The sequence below is a fragment of the Girardinichthys multiradiatus genome, chromosome 22 (genome assembly GCF_021462225.1).
Source record: "Girardinichthys multiradiatus isolate DD_20200921_A chromosome 22, DD_fGirMul_XY1, whole genome shotgun sequence".
Lineage (NCBI taxonomy): Eukaryota > Metazoa > Chordata > Actinopteri > Cyprinodontiformes > Goodeidae > Girardinichthys > Girardinichthys multiradiatus.
Window position 1 is genome coordinate 23,787,297 of NC_061814.1, and position 23,341 is coordinate 23,810,637.

Consider the following 23,341-nt stretch of genomic DNA (forward strand, 5'->3'; position numbering starts at 1 on the left):
TATGGAAAACGCACTCGTGGGCAATGAAGTGAATACATAGGAGCATTTTATTGTCAGTTGTAAAGATGCGGCTCCTTTAAATTACCTGGCTTCTCTTTCTTGTTTCTTATTTGTTAGATAACTTCACATTCTGACCAATCGTGTAGAACATTGAGGCACAAACAGGAAATGAGAATTTATTTGTTAAATGTACTTGCGATCAAGCTGTAGTTTAAATTTAAATTCACTGCCGTATTTTACTTTGTAATGCAGGCCTATCTTTTTTTTTTTTTATCGTACCATTGTACCGTAACAGTTTTTAGTGCATTGCCTTTGAGTGATTTTTCATAAAGTTGATCTACGCCGCTGGACTATGGAGCTGACGGATGTGGAAAAGTGTTGCTGTGTGGTGAAGGTTTCTGGGACACCAGGAAGGAAACCCGCCAGCTGCAGTGGAGTAATCGTCGACCCTCGGTCTGGTACTGTCGTATGCACCGGCCTCCCGTTTTCCCGGTTTGTCACCGACAGAGAGCTCCTCTCCTCGGACACAGAGATCCTGTTTCCCCGCAGCTTCAGCGACACACTGAAAATCCGCGTCTGCTTTTCAGATTCTAAAAGGAGCAAACCAACCCGGCATCGGGAGGTTTCAGGTGAGCTCCTGATGCTGGTGAACTGTGTGGAGTTCAAACAGGCCTTTTTGGGAGTTTTCCAAGAAGCAGACCAGTGGCGTTTCCATGGCGATGATGAAGATACTGAACTGATCAGAGATGCCCAGTCCCTCAGCTGGTTTGCAGTTCTGAGGGTGTGTTTGGTGGTGGAGAACAGCAAAGATCCAGGACCTATCCCCTGGCAGAGCAGCTCATTTATACCGAAGGGCTGCCCAGTTGTTGCATGTGGCTCTCCTTTTGGCTCTCTCTGCTTAGACCTCTTCCTTAGCACCCTCAGCAGAGGAATCATCAGTAACCTTGCTGGAGAAGACAATGCTGTCATCCTCACAGATGCTCGCTGCCTACCAGGCACAGAGGGTGGAGGGTTGTTTGTGGTGGAAGCCCCAGACAATGTCCATCTCATCGGTCTGATTGTTTCTCCATTTGGCTGGAAGTCAAATGAGTGGATAGGCATCACTTTGGTCTGCTCTGTTCACTTGATCTTCAGGAACATCATCCGTTACACAGGATTCCAAGATCGGCTTTGTGGGGTTTGTCTCCAACCAGGAGAGGCGGACATCCACGTGTCTAACACAGCTCAGGTGTCTGAAGCTGTTAGATACCCCACTGTGTGCTTTGTGGACAGTGGACAGGTCTGGGGCTCAGGGGTTGTGGTCACCACAAAGCTGGTTGCAACTTGCCGGCACGTAGTTAGCGGGAAATCTTCGGTCGCCCTGAAGTTTCATCAAGGGGGCAGGTGTATCATCATTTCCTGTTTTATTATCTGATAATTTTTTCATACTATCACTCACAAAAAGGGAAGAATTCAAATATGTCCGAGAGTGAGTGACTGCCAATCAGTTATATAATAACACTGTCCAAATAAAGAGAACATAGCAACATCTTCCCATGTAGGCACAATGCAAAACAAACAAATAGATCTCAGACATCTCAAAAATGTACAGCGTCTTGCAAAAGACTGAATAGCTCTTTACCTTTTCCACATTTCTTCATATGAGAAGCACAAACCTGAATGTGTTTTATTAAAATTTTATGTGAATAGATCAACACAAAGTAGTGCATCACAGTGGAGTAGAAGGAAAATGCTAAATGGTTTTTAAAGTTTTTCATAAATAAAAATCTGAAATGTGTGGCGTGCTTTTGTGTTCAGCCCCCTTTAGTTAATACTTTGTAGAACAGCCTTCCGCTACTATAATTTTGAACATTTACAGATTAAAATGTTCATTTCTTTGCAACCTAGCTCAAACTTAGTCAGGCTGGGCAGAGTGCATAATGTGAGCATCAGCCATTCCAACATGTGAATATCTTTTAATCTAAATCATTGTGGCTCTGACTGTCTGTTTAGGATTATTATCCTGCTGGAAGATGAGCCCCCGCTTGGACTTCATGATGCTGTTTCCAATGTTTTCGAACAAACCCGTAACAGAACATTTAGCTTTATTCTGAGATGGGGGGGGTACATTTGCTAATTAGTTGGTTGCACTGGTTTTTATTCAGGGGTGTTAGATTAATGGGGGCGGACTACATGTTCACTGCACAGTTTTCAGATTTTGTTTTGTAAAACGTGTCAAAAACCACGTATTATTTTCCTTCCGCTTCACATTTATCAAATTATTTTTGATGGCTTTTTATATAAAATCTCAATACAATACGTTTAGGTTTGTGACTAATTTGACAAAATGCAAAATAGTTCACAAGGTGTAAATACTTTTTAAAGACACTGTATGATACAGAAACACCAGAGGGAAGATAGACATACAGGTCCTTCTCAAAATATTAGCATATTGTGATAAAGTTCATTATTTTCCATAATGTCATGATGAAAATTAAACATTCATATATTTTAGATTCATTGCACACTAACTGAAATATTTCAGGTCTTTTATTGTCTTAATACGGATGATTTTGGCATACAGCTCATGAAAACCCAAAATTCCTATCTCACAAAATTAGCATATTTCATCCGACCAATAAAAGAAAAGTGTTTTTAATACAAAAAACGTCAACCTTCAAATAATCATGTACAGTTATGCACTCAATACTTGGTCGGGAATCCTTTGGCAGAAATGACTGCTTCAATGCGGCGTGGCATGGAGGCAATCAGCCTGTGGCACTGCTGAGGTCTTATGGAGGCCCAGGATGCTTCGATAGCGGCCTTTAGCTCATCCAGAGTGTTGGGTCTTGAGTCTCTCAACGTTCTCTTCACAATATCCCACAGATTCTCTATGGGGTTCAGGTCAGGAGAGTTGGCAGGCCAATTGAGCACAGTGATACCATGGTCAGTAAACCATTTACCAGTGGTTTTGGCACTGTGAGCAGGAGCCAGGTCGTGCTGAAAAATGAAATCTTCATCTCCATAAAGCTTTTCAGCAGATGGAAGCATGAAGTGCTCCAAAATCTCCTGATAGCTAGCTGCATTGACCCTGCCCTTGATAAAACACAGTGGACCAACACCAGCAGCTGACACGGCACCCCAGACCATCACTGACTGTGGGTACTTGACACTGGACTTCTGGCATTTTGGCATTTCCTTCTCCCCAGTCTTCCTCCAGATTCTGGCACCTTGATTTCCGAATGACATGCAGAATTTGCTTTCATCCGAAAAAAGTACTTTGGACCACTGAGCAACAGTCCAGTGCTGCTTCTCTGTAGCCCAGGTCTGGGGAATGCGGCACCTGTAGCCCATTTCCTGCACACGCCTGTGCACGGTGGCTCTGGATGTTTCTACTCCAGACTCAGTCCACTGCTTCCGCAGGTCCCCCAAGGTCTGGAATCGGCCCTTCTCCACAATCTTCCTCAGGGTCCGGTCACCTCTTCTCGTTGTGCAGCGTTTTCTGCCACACTTTTTCCTTCCCACAGACTTCCCACTGAGGTGCCTTGATACAGCACTCTGGGAACAGCCTATTCGTTCAGAAATGTCTTTCTGTGTCTTACCCTCTTGCTTGAGGGTGTCAATAGTGGCCTTCTGGACAGCAGTCAGGTCGGCAGTCTTACCCATGATTGGGGTTTTGAGTGATGAACCAGGCTGGGAGTTTTAAAGGCCTCAGGAATCTTTTGCAGGTGTTTAGAGTTAACTCGTTGATTCAGATGATTAGGTTCATAGCTCGTTTAGAGACCCTTTTAATGATATGCTAATTTTGTGAGATAGGAATTTTGGGTTTTCATGAGCTGTATGCCAAAATCATCCGTATTAACACAATAAAAGACCTGAAATATTTCAGTTAGTGTGCAATAAATCTAAAATATATGAATGTTAAATTTTCATCATGACATTATGGAAAATAATGAACTTTATCACAATATGCTAATATTTTGAGAAGGACCTGTAGAACATGATAAAATGCCAGGCAGGATGAATAAAAGGTTTAGATTTATACATAAATTACGGATTTAAAAAAAAAATGTTTTGTGATTGTTTTCTCCTCACAGAGTCCGTGACGCTGTGGGTGATGTTTTGTTCTCCACTAAAGCATCTTCACCCTATGACCTGGCTTTAATTGAGCTTAGAGTCTCTGTCCCAGAAGCTGTGATCCCTCGAATGTCACAAAATTTTGACCTAGGTATGATTTCAGAGTTAAAATTGGTTGGTTAAAGGAAAAGCAGGGTTTATTTACCTTAATAAAACTGCTGTGAGATTAACGCTCAGCTGAGTTTTATTTTTTTACGGTTTCAGGTGAAGCCGTGGTTGTAGTGGGGTATGGTGGGTTGGGCCGAGTCTGTGGTCCATCCCTGTCATCCGGTGTCCTCTCCAAAGTCATCTGCTTGAATCGGCAGCCTGTCATGCTCCAGACCACATGTGCAGTACAAGCAGGAGCCAGTGGGGGTGCTGTGGTGCAGAAACATTCAGGAAAGCTGCTTGGTGAGAAGCTGTCCTTAAAAACAAAAAAACAGCATACTCTTGTTGAACACTGGGAGGCGCACGACCACCGCAAGAAAACCTCTCTGTAATGCACATGTGTAGACAAAGCTGGACTATTCTAATCAGTTCTCTCAGTGGTTGCAGTTTTAAGAAAGGGTCACTTATTTGCTCTGTTGCAGGAATCGTATCGAGCAACGCACGAGACCTGGCTGCAAGGGTAACATATCCCCACCTCAACTTCATCATCCCAGTGCTTGTTTTCCAAAGACTGCTGCAGGAGTTTCACCAGACAAGAAATGTCAATGTGTTCAGCGTGCTGAACACAACAGAAAAGGATGTCAGACGGGTGTGGAGGCTGCAAGGCGCGCAAAGCAAACTCTGACCTGCAATTCATCCCCGTTGAGACGTGAAGAATTCTACTTAAATTATTTTGGACAGACACTGAATTAAATATGCGGGCATTATTCCTACTAAACTGTCTCAGAATCATTAAACATGACATTAAAAAAAGATGTTATTATATAGTAATACCCATGTATTTTGTTTCAATTTAATTTGACTAAAATAAAGATTCCCATGTTGTTTTTAACTGAGTTTGTGGTTGTACACACTTTCCAAATGATCTCTATTATAACAGTTTTAACACATCCAATAAATGTGCCTTCCCTGTTAAAGATGTGTAAAATGCCTTTAAAATAAAGGCTTCTTTTATCACAGTAGCATAATCTTATGACAAATCTAGAACAAAATCTAATCTGAACATATTGAGGGGAAAGAAACACCTAACCCTGACAGAATTTTTAATTAAACGTACCTTTTATCCACACAGTCATAAATAGGTGCAATATGTTAGAAGAAGGTACATTTGATCCCCACTTATTTTACAGTTACAGCATCAAGGGTACTATTTCTGGTAGCATTTGTGAGGGGCTAAATCTGCTTCCGCTGCATAGGGTTTATTTTTTATTTTTTACAAGCAGGAGCAAGATTCAGCATAATGAGCTGACAGGTTGCTGGAAATGATTGGTCCCTCTGGGTAGCATGAGAAAGCTGCTGTGTGTATATATCAGGTATTCAGACATCTGTTGGCAGGATCATTCAGTCACAGCGTGCACATTGGAGGTTTCAGCCAATGGGACCTTACTGGTGCTGATTTCCATTATCACAGAAACATGAAACTGTGAGATGACATTTCCAAGGATTGGTTACTGTCAGTTTTTACAATGCTGAGACAGGCGTTCTTGGCGTGTACCTTTGAAGACTTGGAGTATAACATACTGAAGGGTTTCTGTTTCACTGTTACCAGAGTAAATCATTAGCGGAGGAGAGGCTTGAGGACATGCAGGTTTCTGTAGGTATTGGTCTTTCAGTCTCAAATGCAGACTGAGGTTTGAATCCAATTTGTACTGGTTTCCATATAAGTGACATTTCAATGGCCAGCGTGACGCCTTAAAATGAATGGTTGTCATGGAAACCTGGTGACCATAAGATGCCACTCTTTGCTGCAGTTCCTTTATCACTAAGCTTAGAGATTTATTGTTGGCCTCCCTCACCATCCTTCTCACGGTGCGTGGTGGTCAGACAAATGTGGGAGCTCGTCCAGCCTTGTTTTGGCAACGTTTAGTTGTTTGAAAATTTTCTTTGACTGGAGATATGGGAATGTTTTAATTACTTAGCTATTTTCTTGACTAATTCAGATTAAAATGTGCTCTAGCTGAATGGCATGTTCTCTTGTCTTGTTGATTTTGAAGAGTTGCAGACAGACAAAAAGGAAGGAAGGAATTATTCATGGCAAATATATTTGCCATATTCATGGCAAAAAAACAGATTATATTCTATTGAGAAAAACCTTACTAAACAAAATAAAAATGACTCCTTGTATGTTCAGTGTAATTCTGTTGTAGAAATTTCATGCAGATATGTCATAAAAATGCTGCCAATCTACTAAAAACTTTTTCATTGCCTTAATATTTCCAAATACTACACAGATCTGTATTAGTTTTGACCAAAGTTATTAAGAGCAACTGTGAAGGGTCTGAAAAGCAGCATGCTGCAGGGTGCAGAGTAGACCCCTGGGCTATAGGCCTCGGTAGGCCAGTGGTGCTTAAAAGACAGGCAGCTCGTAACTTGCTAACCCTAGTCCTAAACCCTTATTTTATTAAGGGTGATGGGTGGAGCTCATTTTGGTAATGCCATCAGTTTAGTACCTGATTATTGTCAGAGAAATGTTCTGCTTTTTACTTATTTATCACACCTCTGACCAATCAATATTCAGGTTTATAATGTCTCCTCAACTCAAGGGACTAACCAGAGTTGTGCCCCAATATAAGATACATTAATGCATAGACCTTCATTTCTCTTCTCAAGGTGAATTATGTAGTAAAAAAAAAATCAATCATTGCTTCAACTTTGAACGAACTGTCATCAGAGCTGCTCGGGTTAAAAATCTAACATGGAATGAAAAGAAAAAAATTGCATATCACTGCGGACCAGTTGACAGCACTTTTACATATGGAAATATTTCCTTTTCTGGTCATGATGCACTGTAATCTGGTCACTTTATGCCCTAAAAACGACGGCAAGCCTCAAAAAATCACAATCCAGACTCAGAAGAACGGTGGCCAGACCAGCCACATAGATAAGATTTATTTTATTTGACAATTTTTTAATTAAACACAATAACCGATGCACATTATATTACGATGTACACTTGTCAGCTTAGTGGTAAAGCTGCCAGTCTTTCAAGGCATTGACCAGCAGGTGACATTCTGTCTTCTGATGCACACAATATGTACAAGCTGAGGAGTGATGTGTGAGAAACTTCTTATGAATGAGACAGAGCACTACTGTCACATATGAGCTTAAGCGTATGAGGTGAAAACAATAAAGTCAGAGGGTGCTTTTCAATATTCTAATGCAGTTTAATTTCCTTTACTGGGAGCTTTCAAACTAAAACCCGAACTGGTTTTGATCTGCACACATAGAAGATTAAGAAGACCAATCTAGACTATTGAAAAGCACCCAAACTGGATAATTTTTTTATGCGAGCACCTGCAACTTCTTAAAATCTCAATTATGCATCAGCTAAAAACAGCTCATAGATAGTTCAAAGGACATACAACAAAAGAGAACAAAGATTCACAATTAAACGGCAATATTTTTTTAAACTCCAGACCCAGAATTTTTGTATAACATTCCCGATTTCCTTTTTCCCAAGACAAGAACAATCCTGCAACAATAAATACACCCCCCCTTTCCAAATCAGGACTTTCCCCCATGTTTTTCTAATCAAGTGTTAATCTGTGTGGAGTGACTTCATCACGTCCATCGTCAGCTGTGTGTGTGTGTGTGTGTGTGTTTGTGTGTGTTTGGGACCCTTAAAATGCTCCCCCAGAGAGGTTGGACTAAGCGCTGAACCTTCACCAGATATACCCCCCATCATCCACTTCTCCCACCTCTCCCTCCTCCTCCTCAGCCTCCTCTGCAGTCTCCTCGGCTTCTTTCTCCTCCTCGTCTTCCCATCCAACTGCACTGCCGAAATCCCCTGAATATGTCATTTCAGAATCTGCAAAAGAAAGCACGCAGAGAAAGTGAATTAAGCTACTGTGTGTGTGTGTGTGTGTGTGTCTGAGTCCTTTCTGTTTCAGAATATTGATGGCGGTGACAGCTAAGGGGGACATGTGTTTGACTTTGTCTGGGTTTTAATAGCTACTTCTAAACGGTGCCAGGGGAACCATTCTTATCAGGCGCCGGTTCCGTCCAACCAGTCCCCCCCCATTTATCTTGAAAGACTTTTCTCACAGCGACAAACAGCGCTTTAGAATGCCAATGACTTTAGACATTTAAATGAGGCACCAGTCTCTGAATCAAGCTGTGTTTCAGTGTGGCTCAGTTCTTTAAAAAAAAAAAAGGGGACCTTTACAAAAATGCTTGTGAGGTTGCCCCCCCGGCAACCTCACAAGCATTTTTGTAAAGGAGCGAGCAGGTATGCTATGGTTACTTAGAGCTGTGTTTCTATCATTCAAATCCCAACATAAAAACTTTATGAAGTCCTTGACAGCTGTAAAATCTGCAGGACTTACCACAATTCGGCTTGCCGCGAATCCTTGACCCTGCTAATTCTCCTCCGTTCTGGTCAACGCACCAGCACTCGCCTCTGTCGCATTGCTGCTTCCTGTAGTAGCCGTCCTCGTTGCAGCTGGGGATGAATCGACCTGGATCAACCACATACACAAGCTTAAATCAGTCAGGCGTGGACCTTACCTTGCAAACCAGGTTGTTTCTATCCCCACGATAGAGACCACAGGATTTGCTTGTATTGAGGTATCAAGATGAGATTCTGCAACCAGTGGCTTTCCATTATTGCAAGTTCATACAGTGTTTCTTGTCCCCTTTTGCCCAGCCATGAGCGCTTCCACCACAGTCTTCCTCTTCCTCTGTTCAGCATCCGACTCTAAGTGCAATAACACCTGTAACTTGCTGTTCATGTATTGATGGATTAATATGTCTTCCGTATCTTTCTGATGCGATTATGCTGCACCATCAAGTCATGCAGTCTGGCATCCTCCGTTGTGCAATTTGACAAGAAGGCCTACTATCGAGGCCCCTGTTTATTAAATTAAGACACTGTTGAGTTCCCAATATGTCTCGTTTCTTCGAACTTCAATTATTCAATCCAATAAATGATGCCAAGCAAGAGTCAGTTGCAGAATTAGCTATTTGGTAATGATAAAATTTTCATGGGCATAACCCACATACTTGACTCTGGTGCTCAACGCACAAATGCATTTCAAGCAAAAAGTGGCATCATTTAAAGGCGTTCCAGTTGCTTTCCATTATTGCAACATGTAAAGTGTACATAGAAAAAGATGGAACTATCCTTTACTCTCCGAAATTAGGCCAATTTAGAAGTGCCTTAACCTTTCATAATATCTGGTGGTCAAGGTGCTCTGGTGGTGATGGATGGATGGACAGTTTATATACAGTTGTTTATAAACTGTTTGACAATTTGGATCTTTTGAAGGAAAGATGCATAGGGGCAGGCCTGAGTTTGAGCTGAAAGACAGCTTCTTAGTGGGAATGCATCATTTTCTCAGTTCTCAAACCGGTCTACTCCTCGCCAGAACTAAAAGAATGTCACAGAGATGGAAGAAATACAGGCAAACAAGGCTGTAATGGTTTATTTTTGGACTGTACCATTCACACCTAAGCAGGAAAATTACATTTCTCAGATATAGACAGATTGGTTGGAAAATGAAATATTCCATAAACTCTTTACTATGTGGTAAAATAAATAAATAGAAGCCAAATCAGAGAATTCATCCAATCTTTCAGGGGAACATTTGAGTGTCTTGCTGGCAGGCAGCTCTCTGCTTGCCACCCTGTGTCCTTGGAGAGTCCTGACTCAGAGCCCAGTCAGCCAACCAAATTCTGCAGTGCATACACACTCTCACACACTGATATCCAAATATGCACATTTAAATGACGTCCATCTGCTTACACACGCATTCAGTACGGACAGAGGGCTGTGCTATGTGTTAGCACTATATATTTCCCACCTCCCTCTATTTATTTAATGGTACCCAAATAAAGATATCTAGGTCTAAAAGTGTTGGCATGCAGTTAAAGAATGTAAATACATACCAAGCTTTTTCTTGCCGCCATCCAGTACTTGAATCCTCTCCAGTTCTGCTAGGCAGGGTGGTTCTTAAACAATATTAAGAAAATTATTTTTACAACGGGTGGTGGAAACCCATTTAGGTTCAGTTACAGGGCTGATTTAGAACCATACTGCCAACACAGTGACAATTTTACCTTACAAAGTGACAGAAAGCTGAATTGGAAGACAAATATCACTGGAGCAACACATAACACGCAGGCAGCAGAAAATGTCAGCAGGAAGACACAAAACGTGCCTTTGGATATAAAGCTAGCTCCAATCAATCTCAGGAATACTCACTCTCTCTCCAGAAGCAGAGGCACCATTCAGCAGTGGAAACCTTTCCGTCCCTGTACGAGTCACAGGAGTTGAAAAATGGCCGAATGCAGACCTCATATTTGTCAAGGTTGATGGCAGCCAGCTCAGCCTGATCCAGGTAAAGGTCATTATTGGTATCAAGCTTGGAGAACATCCAACCTATGGAGTCCTTACAGCTGGCGACCAGGCTCCTGTCCAGCACTGCCGAAACACACGCAGACACACACTTATTCATTATTAAATAGTACAACAAATCAGGCCAATGTACTCAGGATGGAGGCGCCCGATTAGGAGGATGCAACTGTGGTGATAAAACAATCTCCAAAGCTTACTGTTAAAGAGCTACAGAAAACAAAATGAATTTTGGGTTTAGAAACTCTCCTTAGGAACCATATTAAACATGCTAATGTGAGTACTGGGACTTTAACTGGAACCATTTGCTTTGGTCAAATTAAGATTGAGCCTTTTGACAACTAACCCTCCCAGGTTTGTCTCGTATAAAACAAAACATGAATATGTAGAAGAGTACCTCACAGCCACTGTTAAATATGGTAGAGGATCTGTGAAGCTGTTGGCCTGTTTCTCTTACAAAGGCCCTGGCGTCATGAACTATTTGAAATAACAAGATGTTTTTAAATAAATATCTGGTGACCTCTACCAGAAAACTGAAAATGGGTTATCATTAGCTCATTCAACAGAATAATGATCAAAGTTCTAATCAACATAAAATGGTTCAACAGACAAAATTAACCTGATGTCATGGTTATTTCAGTTGTAAATCCTCTAGAAAAGGTGTGGGAAGGAGCTGAACAGAGAAATGCATACTCTGGTTGATCTAGAGCAATTATGTCAAAGACCCTACTCTCTGTATTTTTAAACCGTTTTGATTCTAATTAATCTTACATTTTGTCCTTTTGTCGTTTGCATCCTGACTGCTTGCTGCTGCACCTGCACATTTGATCTCCCACCTTCTACTACACTCCTAACTAACAAATATTAATGGTCTGATATGAAGCTGCACAATATCAGGAAAACCTTTAATTCCAATACTGAATATTGCAATGACAGTATTAGTTATGATCAACCCATTTCTCTGTTCTTTCTTTCATTCACAATTGTCTATCAGGTTTAGCTTCTCAGCTACTAAACATATACATATACATATATGCAAAAGTATTCGGCCCCTTTGAACTTTTCAACCTCTTACCACATTTCAGGCTTCACACCTAAAGATAGAAAATTATAATTTTTTGTGAAGAATCAACAACAAGTGGGACACAATTGTGAAGTTGAATGAAATTTATTGGATGTGTCAAACTTTTTTAACAAATAAAAACTGAAAAGTGGGGCGTGCAATATTATTCGGCCCCCTTGCGTTAATACTTTGAGGCGCCACCCTTTGCTGCAAATACAGCTGTAAGTCGCTTGGGGTATGTCTCTATCAGTTTTGCACATTGAGAGACTGAAATTCTTGCCCATTCTTCCTTGCAAAACAGCTGGAGCTCAGTGAGGTTGGATGGAGAGCGTTCATGAACAGCAGTCTTCGGCTCTTTCCACAGATTCTCGATTGGATTCAGGTCTGGACTTTGACTTGGCCATTCCAACACCTGGATACGTTTATTTGTGTACCATTCCATTGTAGATTTGGCTTTATGTTTTGGATCATTGTCTTGTTGGAAGATAAATCTCCGTCCCAGTCTCAGGTCTCTTGCAGACTCAAACAGGTTTTCTTCCAGAATGGTCCTGTATTTGGCCCCATCCATCTTCCCATCAATTTTGACCATCTTCCCTGTCCCTGCTGATGAAAAGCAGGCCCAAGCCATGATGCTGCCACCACCATGTTTGACAGTGGGGATGGTGTGTTCAGGGTGATGAGCTGTGTTGCTTTTATGCCAAACATATCGTTTTACATTGTGGCCAAACAGTTCAATTTTGGTTTCATCTGACCAGAGCACCTTCTTCCACGTTTGGTGTGTCTCCAGGTGACTTGTAGCAAACATTAAATGATACTTTTTATGGATATCTTTGAGAAATGGCTTTCTTCTTGCCACTCTTCCATAAAGGCCAGATTTGTGCAGTGTAGGACTGATTGTTGTCCTATGGACAGACTTTCCCACCTCAGCTGTAGATCTCTGCAGTTCATCCAGAGTGATCATGTTGGCTGCATCTGGTCAGTCTTCTCCTTGTTCGAGATGAACGTTTAGAGGGACGGCTGGGTCTTGGTAGATTTGCAGTGGTCTGATACTCGTTCCATTTCAATATGATTGCTTGCACAGTGCTCCTTGGGATGTTTAAAGCTTGGGAAATCTTTTTGTATCCAAATCCGGCTTTAAACTTCTCCACAATAGTATTTCGGACCTGCCTGGTATGTTCCTTGGTCTTCATGATGCTCTCTGCACTTTGAACAGAACCCTGAGACTATCACAGAGCAGGTGCATTTATACAGAGACTTGATTACACACAGGTGGATTCTATTTATCATCATCAGTCATTTGGGACAACATTGGATCATTCAGAGATCCTCACTGAACTTGAGTTTGCTGCACTGAAAGTAAAGGGGCCAAATAATATTGCACGCCCCACTTTTCCAATAAATTTCATTCTACTTCATGTTTGTGTCCCACTTGTTGTTGATTCTTCACAAAAAATTTGAATTTTATATCTTTATGTTTGAAGCCTGAAATGTGGCAAGAGGTTGAAAAGTTCAAGGGGCTGAATACTTTCGCAAGGCACTGTACATCTAGTGAGGGGACCAAGGTTAGTTAAGAGTCAATCTAACTGCCCAAATAATTATCGGGATGCAAAGTGTGAATGCAGGTCAATGCAATTTGATATATCGTGCAGCTACAGTGTATTATTATGTGTTACGCAACATTACCTTGATTGATAGACTATTTCGAAGAGTGTTACCAGCATGTCTGGGACATCTGGTGGAAGCAACAATGACAGATCAATAATTTTTTCTTTGCTTGTTTTTTTATTTAAAAAACAAAACACAAATCTGAATGGTAATGTTTTAGGAATATATGGGAAACAATCCCACTCAGAGTACTGTGATCATTGTTTTCTCAGAAGCAGCATTTGCCAATCAAAATTTTCAGTTCTCTGAGGAAGTACACTCAATAAAAAAGCCGATTTTGAGTGGTGAATATCTAAACAATTTACTCCGTGTTGTTTTCCTAACGTTGTTGTGACTCATTGAGAAAAAGCTCTAACCTGACGTAGTGCTGGCTGCCGAGGATCTGGCCCCTTGCTTGCTGTTGTTGTTCTGCTTGGCATTGCTCTGCAGCAGCTGGAACCAGTCCCTCAGACGCTCGCCCAGATCAGACAGATCCTGCCCAGTACAGCTCTCTGTGAAAGCCAGATGGAGGGAAATGCATGAAGTATTTTTTGCACCTAGTAGAGGGCATGTGTCAAGGGAATAAAAACGAGAAGCCTGATTTAACACGTATGTGGTTATCATGCCTATGTGCCACAGTTATTAATTATTGTGTCACAGATTTGGATCTCACCGTGTTTCCCCTCCCTGGATGCAGGGGCTGCAGTTGGGCAAGGACACAGACCTGAACACTTCAGGGTGAGAGCTTTCCCAGTAAGGCACGCCTGCTGCTCCAGCTTGCACTGCAACACACACACACACACACACACACACACACACACACAAGCCAGCAACGTCGACAAGGGGACTCAAAGGTGAACCAAAATGAGTTATTGCTGCAACACAGATCAAATATTCATGAGGTGACTGACTGTAAGCCCTGATTCAAATATGAGACTTGCTCCTAAATGTGCCGATGTCCAACCTCTGCTAACATACAAGGTCAGGAATAGGGATCCACAAGACAAAGCATTAATCAATAAACACACAGGACTCTGTCACCACAAGCCGCCAATTGGTCCCTCTGAGGGAGCATATCATGGCTCTTTGTCCTAGTTTTTAAGGAAAGAAGTTCCTTGGTCGGCTCAGCTCAGAGCGTACTTCTGTTTTTAATCCCAAACTGCACAGTACGCTGTCTGAATATATAACAGATTTAGAGCTTTTAATAGCCGTGTGTGTGTTGTATCAATTCTTCACACAACATATGGTTCCTAAACACGTATTTAATAACCACCACACTAAAGGTGATGTTTAACCAATGCATATATTTCCATATTTTTACTGCCTCATAAAGAAGAACGCAGCCAAGATTTTTATCCCCCGTCGACTTTATGTACGTCCAGTCATTATTTCTGTTTAATCCTGAGAAAATAAAATAGTTTCTAGCCATCTGAAAGCGACAGAAATAAACTGTGAGTAAAACACAGATGAACACATTAACACCTTTAAGAATATATAGTAAACAGAGGAGCGTGGGAGAAGATAATGTGATTCAGTAGAAATAAACAAACTACAGTCAAATTCAATAAATTAGAATATGTGCTCTGATGAGGCTCGTCTGTCAGATGTCAGAAGTACTTTTTGAAAATAATAACCTTTCAGCATCTATTAAACATGCTTTCATTGAGCCCACATTTCTGTAATAAAATGTTTTTATTGGTGTAATGTAATATTCTAATCTTAAATGTCATGTTTTTATTAGCTGTAAGTGGAAAATCCTCCTTAACAGAATTAAAGGCGTGAAAACATCAATCTGTGTGTAACTGATCTATGTTATGTTTGTTCACTTAGCAAATTGAGTTACTGAAATTAATGAACTTTTGAAAATATTCTAATTTAATAAATGGGTCTTTACATTCTGTATGTGTACAAAAAACTATGCTATATTTTTCAAAAGAGAGGAAATTCTTCTTTCAGTAGTCTACTACTGGTAGAATACAATATATCACAGTAGAGTAAATGCATGTGAAAGCAAAGTGGGATCACTTGATTTCAAGTTGTCACTTTCTACACCACAAGACATTATGATCAAATTACTAGTTAATGCTTTTTGCCAGTAATAAGATCTTACAGCAAAATTACATAAGTAATAATATCAAATGAAAATGACATCATAATGATTGTATGATTAGGACCCAAACCTTAATCATGATACCCTAATCCTTCCCAGGAAATTAATTAATCTGAACCCTGAGACTCTGTGGCTATCGCTGACACCGCCGGTTGGAGCAGGAGAAGCAACGGGTGAGTTTTGAATGAGTTTAAAATACGTCTTTGACAAGAGAATTAACTTTGCCTGCCTCAACAAAAGGTTAATGGTGGATCCTACAATCAGAGATGTTTAAGCACCGTACCTCCACAAAGCGCCACTCCAAACGTTCAGGGTATAAATCAAAAGTAGGCGACTACCTACCAACCAGGGTTGTTTTCTGGGGTACATTTCTACCCATGAAATCTGTTTTCCCTCTGATAGATTTAGTGAAAACAGAGGGGAGTTATATAATGACCCCTCAAAACTACTATAATTCCTGGAAATAATAGAATGTGCAGAAACCTCAGAAAATAAGTAAACTGCGAACAAAGACTTAAAATGAACAGTGTATATAAAAGATACAACAACAAAAAAGTCAACTCAATTAGGAAAACACAACATTTTATTCTATTAAGCAAAATGGACAAAGATAAACAATAAAGCAATATTAAATTTAAGGAAAACACAATGACCAAACCCTCCTTAAAACCTGGCAACAACTCTCTAAAACAACAAAAACCAACAATACAAAAGCTATTAAACATACACTGAGACATTTGTTATATTTGTTATATTCAAATGTTATGTTTTTCATTGCGTTATTTGCTACAGTTTAAGGAAAAGGTTTCTGGCCTGTTGCTTCACTTCGAAAACACACTGATTTTTCAGACTGTAATGTTGTTTTGGCATTTTAAGCTCTCTCTCTCCTAAATAAAATGTGTCTTAATGTGTCGCTGGTTTTGTCGTGTGAGCTTCCACAGTATTCATTCGTACAGCCCCTCTAACCACAGGAAAGCATACCTTTGAGGCGTAGTTGTGTCCATCTGATCCACACACTGGCCCGGTGGAGGAGATGGGACAGGGCTGGCAGTTCCCATCAGGAGAGCGGAGAGTGGGCTGCTTCAGTCTGTGAGACAGTGGACATGCAAACACTTCACCCTTACTTCCTCAAGCTGAGACAGCCACAGCCATGCTAACTCAGAGCACAGACACAGCAGCTTCAGGCTGAACAAGAGATCATGATGCAAACAGTCCCACTCCATGTTGTCTGAATGTATTAGCCTCTCATTACACAGCAGGAAACTCTTATTGTTCGTACTCTGGCCAGCAGCAAAACACATCCCACTCTAGCAGCAGTGTAGACTATCTGTGTTGACCTCATGTCAGTGTGCTGGAGGAGCATTTCTGACTCTGTGTTTGGGGAATTAGTCATCCGTCTTTCTACACACGCTCACCTGTGCTCGATTTTCTTGCGGTTGACGCACACGGCTTTCTGGTAGCCCTGGGCGATGCACACCTTGTGTCGGCTGCACTTAACCTTTTGACAAGGGTCCTTGGTGGTGTCTACATCTGGGGAAAAACAGGAAATTAAATGTGAACAATAATGCTTCCATAGCTTCACTTTTCTCATATCTAATGGATTCTGCTGCTCATCTTTTTACATTTTGCTGCCAGTTTTAGTTCCCACGTGCCTCGCCTTGACTTACTCAGAAAGACATGAGAGTTGGTCTAAATTATTATATAAAATTACACTCTGATACAGACTGTATTTTACAAAAAGGATGAATCCCGAGAAGGGTGAGGGATGCTGAAAGACCTCGTTAACGATCTAAAGAACAGTCACCATGATGACCATTGGTAACGCCCATCTTAATTTGCCATTGAACATCTAAATAATTCCAGAAGGACTTGGGAGAAAGTGCTGTGGTAACATGAGACCAAAATCAGGTTGTTTGGGTTGGAGAAAGCTAAGGTTACAGAATGATTGAGAAGCATATGGATGGGGTCATGAACCAAAAAAATATTGGACGAGAACCTTCTCGCAGCCAAAAACACTAAAAATGGTCTGGGAATGGGTTTTCAAGCATGACTATGACTACTGCTGACATAATGCTAAGATATTCATCAGTCAGTTTTTCATTAATGTGTAACTGCTACAATTTCTTTAATTTATTTATGGAAATTAAATACTAGACTTTAGATGACTCTGGAAGACAAAAGCTTCTTGGAAATTAGACTAAGTCTGGATTGCTCGCTGTATAAAACTCCTCTAGCAACTAATGCCAGCCAGTATGTCAGCCTTTCACTACACACTCATCTGTCACAGCTATCTACTCTGAACAGGCCTCCCAGTGCCTGACCTGGATGTGGCCCTGCAGTTTTTCTTTTAGCACTGCCGGCCTTTCATTCGTCTACATATCCGTCAGTGCAGCAAACAGAAAAGAAGCGGCTCATCTGTGTGACAGAGCTGCCTGTAAATCATGCTTGAATTCATCTCCAGCTCTCAGTCAGAGCTGTTTTATGGCTGTATTATCATCAAGCAGACAGGCTTATTATCTCCTCTCTTGTCCCTTCCACTAAATCTATTAGTGTGGCAGATACCTTTGGATTATTGTAGCAGTCCGACATATATCTGATTTTAGAAGCAAATCCAAAACAATACGACAAGATGTCAGGACTGAGAGAGTTGCATGACTGACTGACTGACTGGCTGACTGCAGGACCTGTGAAACTCTCAGGTATTAACGCCCAAATGCAAACTCCTCATCCATTTAGACTGTCAGCATTAGAGCCTCACACTTCGTCAGTCGGCTTACTGTATGCTTTCGGTGTAAGTATCTCTAGCCTTGTCTACTGTATTTTTTTTGTCCATCTTTCATTTTCCTGCAGCTCTGTGGTTTATTACCTGTCAAAGCACAAGTAAAATCAAAATGCAGCACCAGGAGTCTTCAAGAAATTGATTGAGCTGCACGTATAAAAAAGTACATTATTCGAAATTATTTTAACCAAACCTTTTGCTAAAAATAAAAAAACGATAATCCTGTCTTCTAGGAAGGAAACATTTCTGATGAAATGTTCCCTGCGAGCAGCTAGAATACTGGCACAGTGTTGTGTTGTAAGTGCAGAAGCATATGGTGGCTGCCTGAGCCTCATGTTAACTTAACAAGCTTCCACGGATTAAAGCAGCGCCTGCCATGATGACGTTTCCATAGCAACAGGCTCTCCGTGGTCTGAGAATCATTTCTTGGTAGACTGTGATTTGCAGTTCAATCTGCTGTTTCTGAGAATCCTCTCTCTAGATGTATTTGAAACCTACCAATGTCCAATCGTCCCACTAATCGGCATTTCTCTCACCTTTTAGCATTCCTTTGTGTGGTTCCTGACTTCCGAACTTCTGAGTCTGCCTTGTGTGTGCTTATAATTTCCTCCATGCATCCCTTCTTTCTCGGTTCAATCCCTGAAGCCTCCTTCTTTCTGAACGACTATCCTTTGGTATTAAACTAATGCATGCAGTGGAAAATCTCTCCTAATTAAACCTGCCAGTGCTTCTGTCTAATCCAATCCAGATTTGCATGAGGTTATCCCAGCAGACCGAGGATAACCGGAACAGAGCTCAGGCCACATCCCCTTCATCAGCTCTCTTATATTGGGAAACAATGAATTTACTGAACTTTTGCACTGAATGAATGTTTATGGTTGTTGTCCTGCTAGAAGTTGAACCTTAGATCCACATCTTGAGCAGCCTCTAACTGTTTTTTCCAAGATTGCCTAGTATTTAGCTCTATCGTTGTCGCAACAACCCTGACCAGCTTCACCACAGCATGATCCTGCCACCACCATGTTTCATAGTGGTAGTGGTATTTTTAGCGTGTTCTGTCTTGTTAGCTTTTGTGAATTTTAGGCTTAAATGTTACATTTTGGTCTCATCTGACCAGAGCATCTTTTTTTTTCCATGTTTGCCTTGTCCCCTACATGGTTTTAGGGGTTAAACATGACTTCATTTAGGCTTTTTTCCACCTATATGAATTGCGATTAATAATTAGGTGACTTCTGATGGTAGTTGGTTTTACTTACTTTTATTTAGGGTTATTGGAGTAAAAGTGGCTGGATATAAATGCACACCAGTTTTCAGATTTTGATTTAGAAAGAAAACTTTAAAAAAAGATAGGGAAATGTTCAAGAAACACTGTAGCAGTTCAGACAAATCAGCGCCAATAAGAAGGATGCTAAAGAACTGAGCTAAAAATCTAAAAGGAAAAGGTTACACAGGATTTATTTTGATGCAAATGGGATGATGTAGCTTTAACTAAACTGTCCTCTTTACAACCTTTTACGTAGAGTACAAATATAAAAAACAGACTACCTTTAGTGTCTGTGCATTTGAAGTACCCAGCCCCCAATAATCTATCGAAGCCTCAATAGGTGTTAAACTCTAAACCTTGCAGAGTGTGAACTCAGCGTGTTTTTCAATCTTCTTACTGTCTGTCATTGATCTAAAGCCAAGAGTTTGCTGCAAAGTGTATGTTCTCTCTGTTATTGGTGTCTAAAGATCCAGTGTAAACCGGAAAGCATGGAAGGATTAGGCTTTTTCAGAGCTGTGAGCAAGCCTTAGACTGTTAGTGTGGGTGTGTGCGTGCACTTGTTTGATCTTACAAGTCTAAATTACAAGCGCCTCGGCTGCAGTGTTTGCTGTCTTAACAGCGAGGTGATTCAATCAGCAGCTAGAATGATGAATCAACTGCAGAAATCAGCTTCAAATTCCCCTGACATCTCCCTCGCTCAGCACACTGCTGACTTAAGAGCAGTCAGCTGCTGCCGTGTCTGAATGCAAATTCAAACATCAGCCTGTTGTCGTCATTGACTTTCTAACTCTGAGTGTAAGGAGTGTTGACAGTACTGAAGCTCTGCCTTCCTGTGAACGGATGCCTGGCTGAGAAATGACGCCCGCAGGCACAGAGCTCCGGAGTTAAGACATCACACTGATTTAGGAATGTCTCAAAGGGACAAATCTCTTTTCGCTTCTTCGCTTCATTAGGTCACTCATAAAGGAAGGCAGATCAATGGAGGGAGGTAGAACAGTCTCATCAAAAGGAGGAAAGGAAGTAGATTAAAGGCTTGAAACTGTATAAAATTAAAGTAGAAATTCTCCTTTCTGACACAACCTTAATCCTTGAAAATGTCACTGGATAAATTCTGATCGATGATGGTTTGGCTGGCTGTGAGTCAAGACAACAGTTGTTGAATAAAATAATCTCCAGTGCTTGTTGAGATCTTAATGAGCCAAATTGTGCAATATGTGACATAGAAACAAATCAAATTAACAAAAGTCCCACCTTTTTTTTTCATGCAGGGGCTGAATTGAGATCTTGGAGAATTTTGTTATTTTTCTTATCTACATGAAGACTGTCTCATGAAGTTTCTGTTAGCATGTGTCTTTGTTTGGTAAAGTAGGTGTCAGCTATTAATATGAGCCAGAAATATGAAGATTTGCGGTTTAAGCTTTAAATTTTGATGTTTGCAATGTTTGTGACTCTAATCTAAGAGTCAATTAAGCCTCCATCACTTTTTAAGAAGGGGCAATTTTGGGAATCAAAATAAAAAAGCAGATACTAAAATTAGCATCTGCTTCAAAATGTCCTAATTCTACACTAAACAGAGATTCTTTAACCCTCCAGGGACATTTTGTCCCATTCATCTGTTTTTATTTTGGAGCCATATTGGTTCTTTTGAAAGATAACACTTTAAATTTTCTAGAGAATATTTATCTTTAGAAAGTTTTAGAATTGTCATCTCAGTACACAAAATTAGCCTAAAATCACTAAACTACATAGAAACCAACACATTTCTTCCTGAGGAGAAAACAATGCCCTAAAACAATTGAAAATGCCAATTGGGATCCCAAGTTAATCTTAACTAATGCATTCCTTAATGGCAAGATACCTTTATAGGTATTTAGCGCTATATAGCTATCAATTTGTCAACCAGGTGGAGATACTTTTTCTCATTCAAAGCAGAAAGCCAAATTTCTCACATTTTACTGTTTGCTGTGAGTTGCCTTGCAACTGCAATAACTGTGTGTTGCTTTTGATGATGAATAACATTGCATTATGTGCATACACAGCTTTTGCATTCGGCCCCATCAACTCTGATACCACTAAATAAAATCCAGAGAAAACATTTGCCTTCAGAGGTCCAGCTGTGTGTAATTTAATCTCAGCATAATTGCATGTCAGAGTGAAGAATTAAAACCTCCCATACACGGATGCTCTCCATCCAATCTTACTGAACTTGAGCTAAAACAAATTGAAAACTGTTTCCTTTTCCTGTGAATTCCTAAACATGTGCCACTTCATGTCAGTCTATCACAAGGAATCCCTACAAAACATCATGGAGTTTGTGGTTGGAACACAAGATGTGAAACTTCAGGGCGTATGAATACTTTGCTTATGTTTTATGCAAGCTGATGCCGATTGTGTATACTTTGTTGTATAATTATTGCTCATTCATATCTGCCTTTGATTTTAAATCTCAACAGTCCTAATTTCCTGGTAAAACAAAATGTACTATAAAAACAGGCATGCAGGAAACAGCTAGTTGATTCGAGAAGATGTAACACTGTGATACCTTGCTGCAGTCACTGAAACCACTAGCGAAGTCCCAGAGCATGCAAGAGTTTTTCCTCTTATGTTTATGCCAGCGAGTGCTCTGCACTTCCTTCATATAAGCCATTTGTTTGGAAAGCTGTGAAAGATCTGCATGTTTGTCCATGTGAGTCTGTTGGAACGAGCAAAGATCTAGTTTTTCATTACTGAACAAATCACAGCTCCTTCAAAGAAAGGGATTAGATTAGAGCTCACATTGCTCTGTTTTTTCAAGATATGGAGCTATAAGATGTTTGAACGGCTTCAAGTTAGTTTCGATTATTTTGCCTTTTTTTGTGTCTGCAGTTCAAATTGTGTTTGCTCATGTGCACCACTCATTGGCTTCCTTTCAGCAGTAGTTTCATTTGTGTTTGTGCAAACAATATCTTTTAGTTTAAAATGCTTGCATGTCAAATAAAATTGAACCAGATTATATAGAACAAATACTAGGTATGAAGAACATTAGATCAGCTTAAGAGCCATGAAATGTCAGGTATGGTTTAAACCAGAATATAGCTGTAACAGCCAACAGATCCCCTAAATCCCACTAGTAACCAGAAATCTAATCTAGCTGGATAAACTGGGAAGGTGATGTTTAGATTCAGATTGAAAGGGGTTTTATGGTCTTGCATAGGTGAATTCTGTTTTACGGTGGTAGAAAAACACATTTAGGCCATATTGGTCAAGATAAGACAATAAAAGAAGGTAAACTGTAAGGCATAAAAACTAGACAACAAAACTAGAATTTGGTTTTCAGCACGACGCTCATAATGTTTTGATTGGCTGTTGTACCACATGTTACTGCCCTTACCTCCTGATGAAGGTGGTTCTTTTCTCTGGTCCAGCAGCATACTGGTGCTGGGTGAGCAACAGTTCTTTTGGAGGGGGCGCAGAAGTTGAGATTGCTTCAGTGAAAGCACAAAGAACTGGTGCTTATTAGGCACTCACACAAGTTAAGCACTAGAGCGCAGCACTGGAGGCCACATTATTCACTTTTTTATTTCAGTTTGGAGGTCTTTATGTTCAGTCCAGTCCATGGCTGTTTATATTTTGTTACTTTTCCTTCAGGCTAAAGGACCTCAGCTTCATCTTTAGAAACAAACCATGAAGAAAAACTTACATTTTCAGCTGAATCGCACTCTTTCTAAAACAGTGAACTTTTTTTTTTTTAACCCTGTTCTCTTTGTCCAAGTTGTCTTAAACTTGGCAGGACTAATGTAGATGTCCTCTCTTAAAAAATAAATCAGAGCACATTAGTTCCCACTCTCTCCTCCAATGCCGCTACCTCTCTGTCAAGCTTTTTATGA

At 40.6% G+C, this 23,341-nt stretch overlaps 2 protein-coding genes across 3 annotated transcripts in view; one reads left to right on the forward strand and one right to left on the reverse strand.

Moving 5' to 3' along the window:
• Positions 1-47: 47 nt before the first annotated feature.
• Positions 48-5,095, forward strand: tysnd1 (trypsin like peroxisomal matrix peptidase 1). The gene is made up of 4 exons (XM_047351794.1): positions 48-1,383; positions 4,077-4,207; positions 4,321-4,506; positions 4,686-5,095. The coding sequence occupies exons 1-4, from the start codon at positions 353-355 to the stop codon at positions 4,886-4,888; spliced, it is 1,551 nt and encodes a 516-aa protein (XP_047207750.1). The 5' UTR covers positions 48-352; the 3' UTR covers positions 4,889-5,095.
• Positions 5,096-7,119: 2,024 nt separating this feature from the next.
• The window catches only part of spock2 (SPARC (osteonectin), cwcv and kazal like domains proteoglycan 2), a 40,114-nt gene continuing 23,892 nt past the window's right edge, over positions 7,120-23,341 (reverse strand). For both annotated transcript variants that reach the window (XM_047352519.1, XM_047352518.1), the window contains 8 exons: positions 16,848-16,962; positions 16,414-16,519; positions 13,996-14,104; positions 13,700-13,834; positions 10,466-10,684; positions 10,150-10,212; positions 8,589-8,720; positions 7,120-8,071 (listed from right to left, as the gene is read on the reverse strand). In XM_047352519.1, coding sequence (XP_047208475.1) covers positions 7,926-8,071; positions 8,589-8,720; positions 10,150-10,212; positions 10,466-10,684; positions 13,700-13,834; positions 13,996-14,104; positions 16,414-16,519; positions 16,848-16,962 — 1,025 coding nt within the window. In that variant the 3' untranslated portion in view covers positions 7,120-7,925. The remainder of the gene's footprint in view (positions 8,072-8,588; positions 8,721-10,149; positions 10,213-10,465; positions 10,685-13,699; positions 13,835-13,995; positions 14,105-16,413; positions 16,520-16,847; positions 16,963-23,341) is intronic.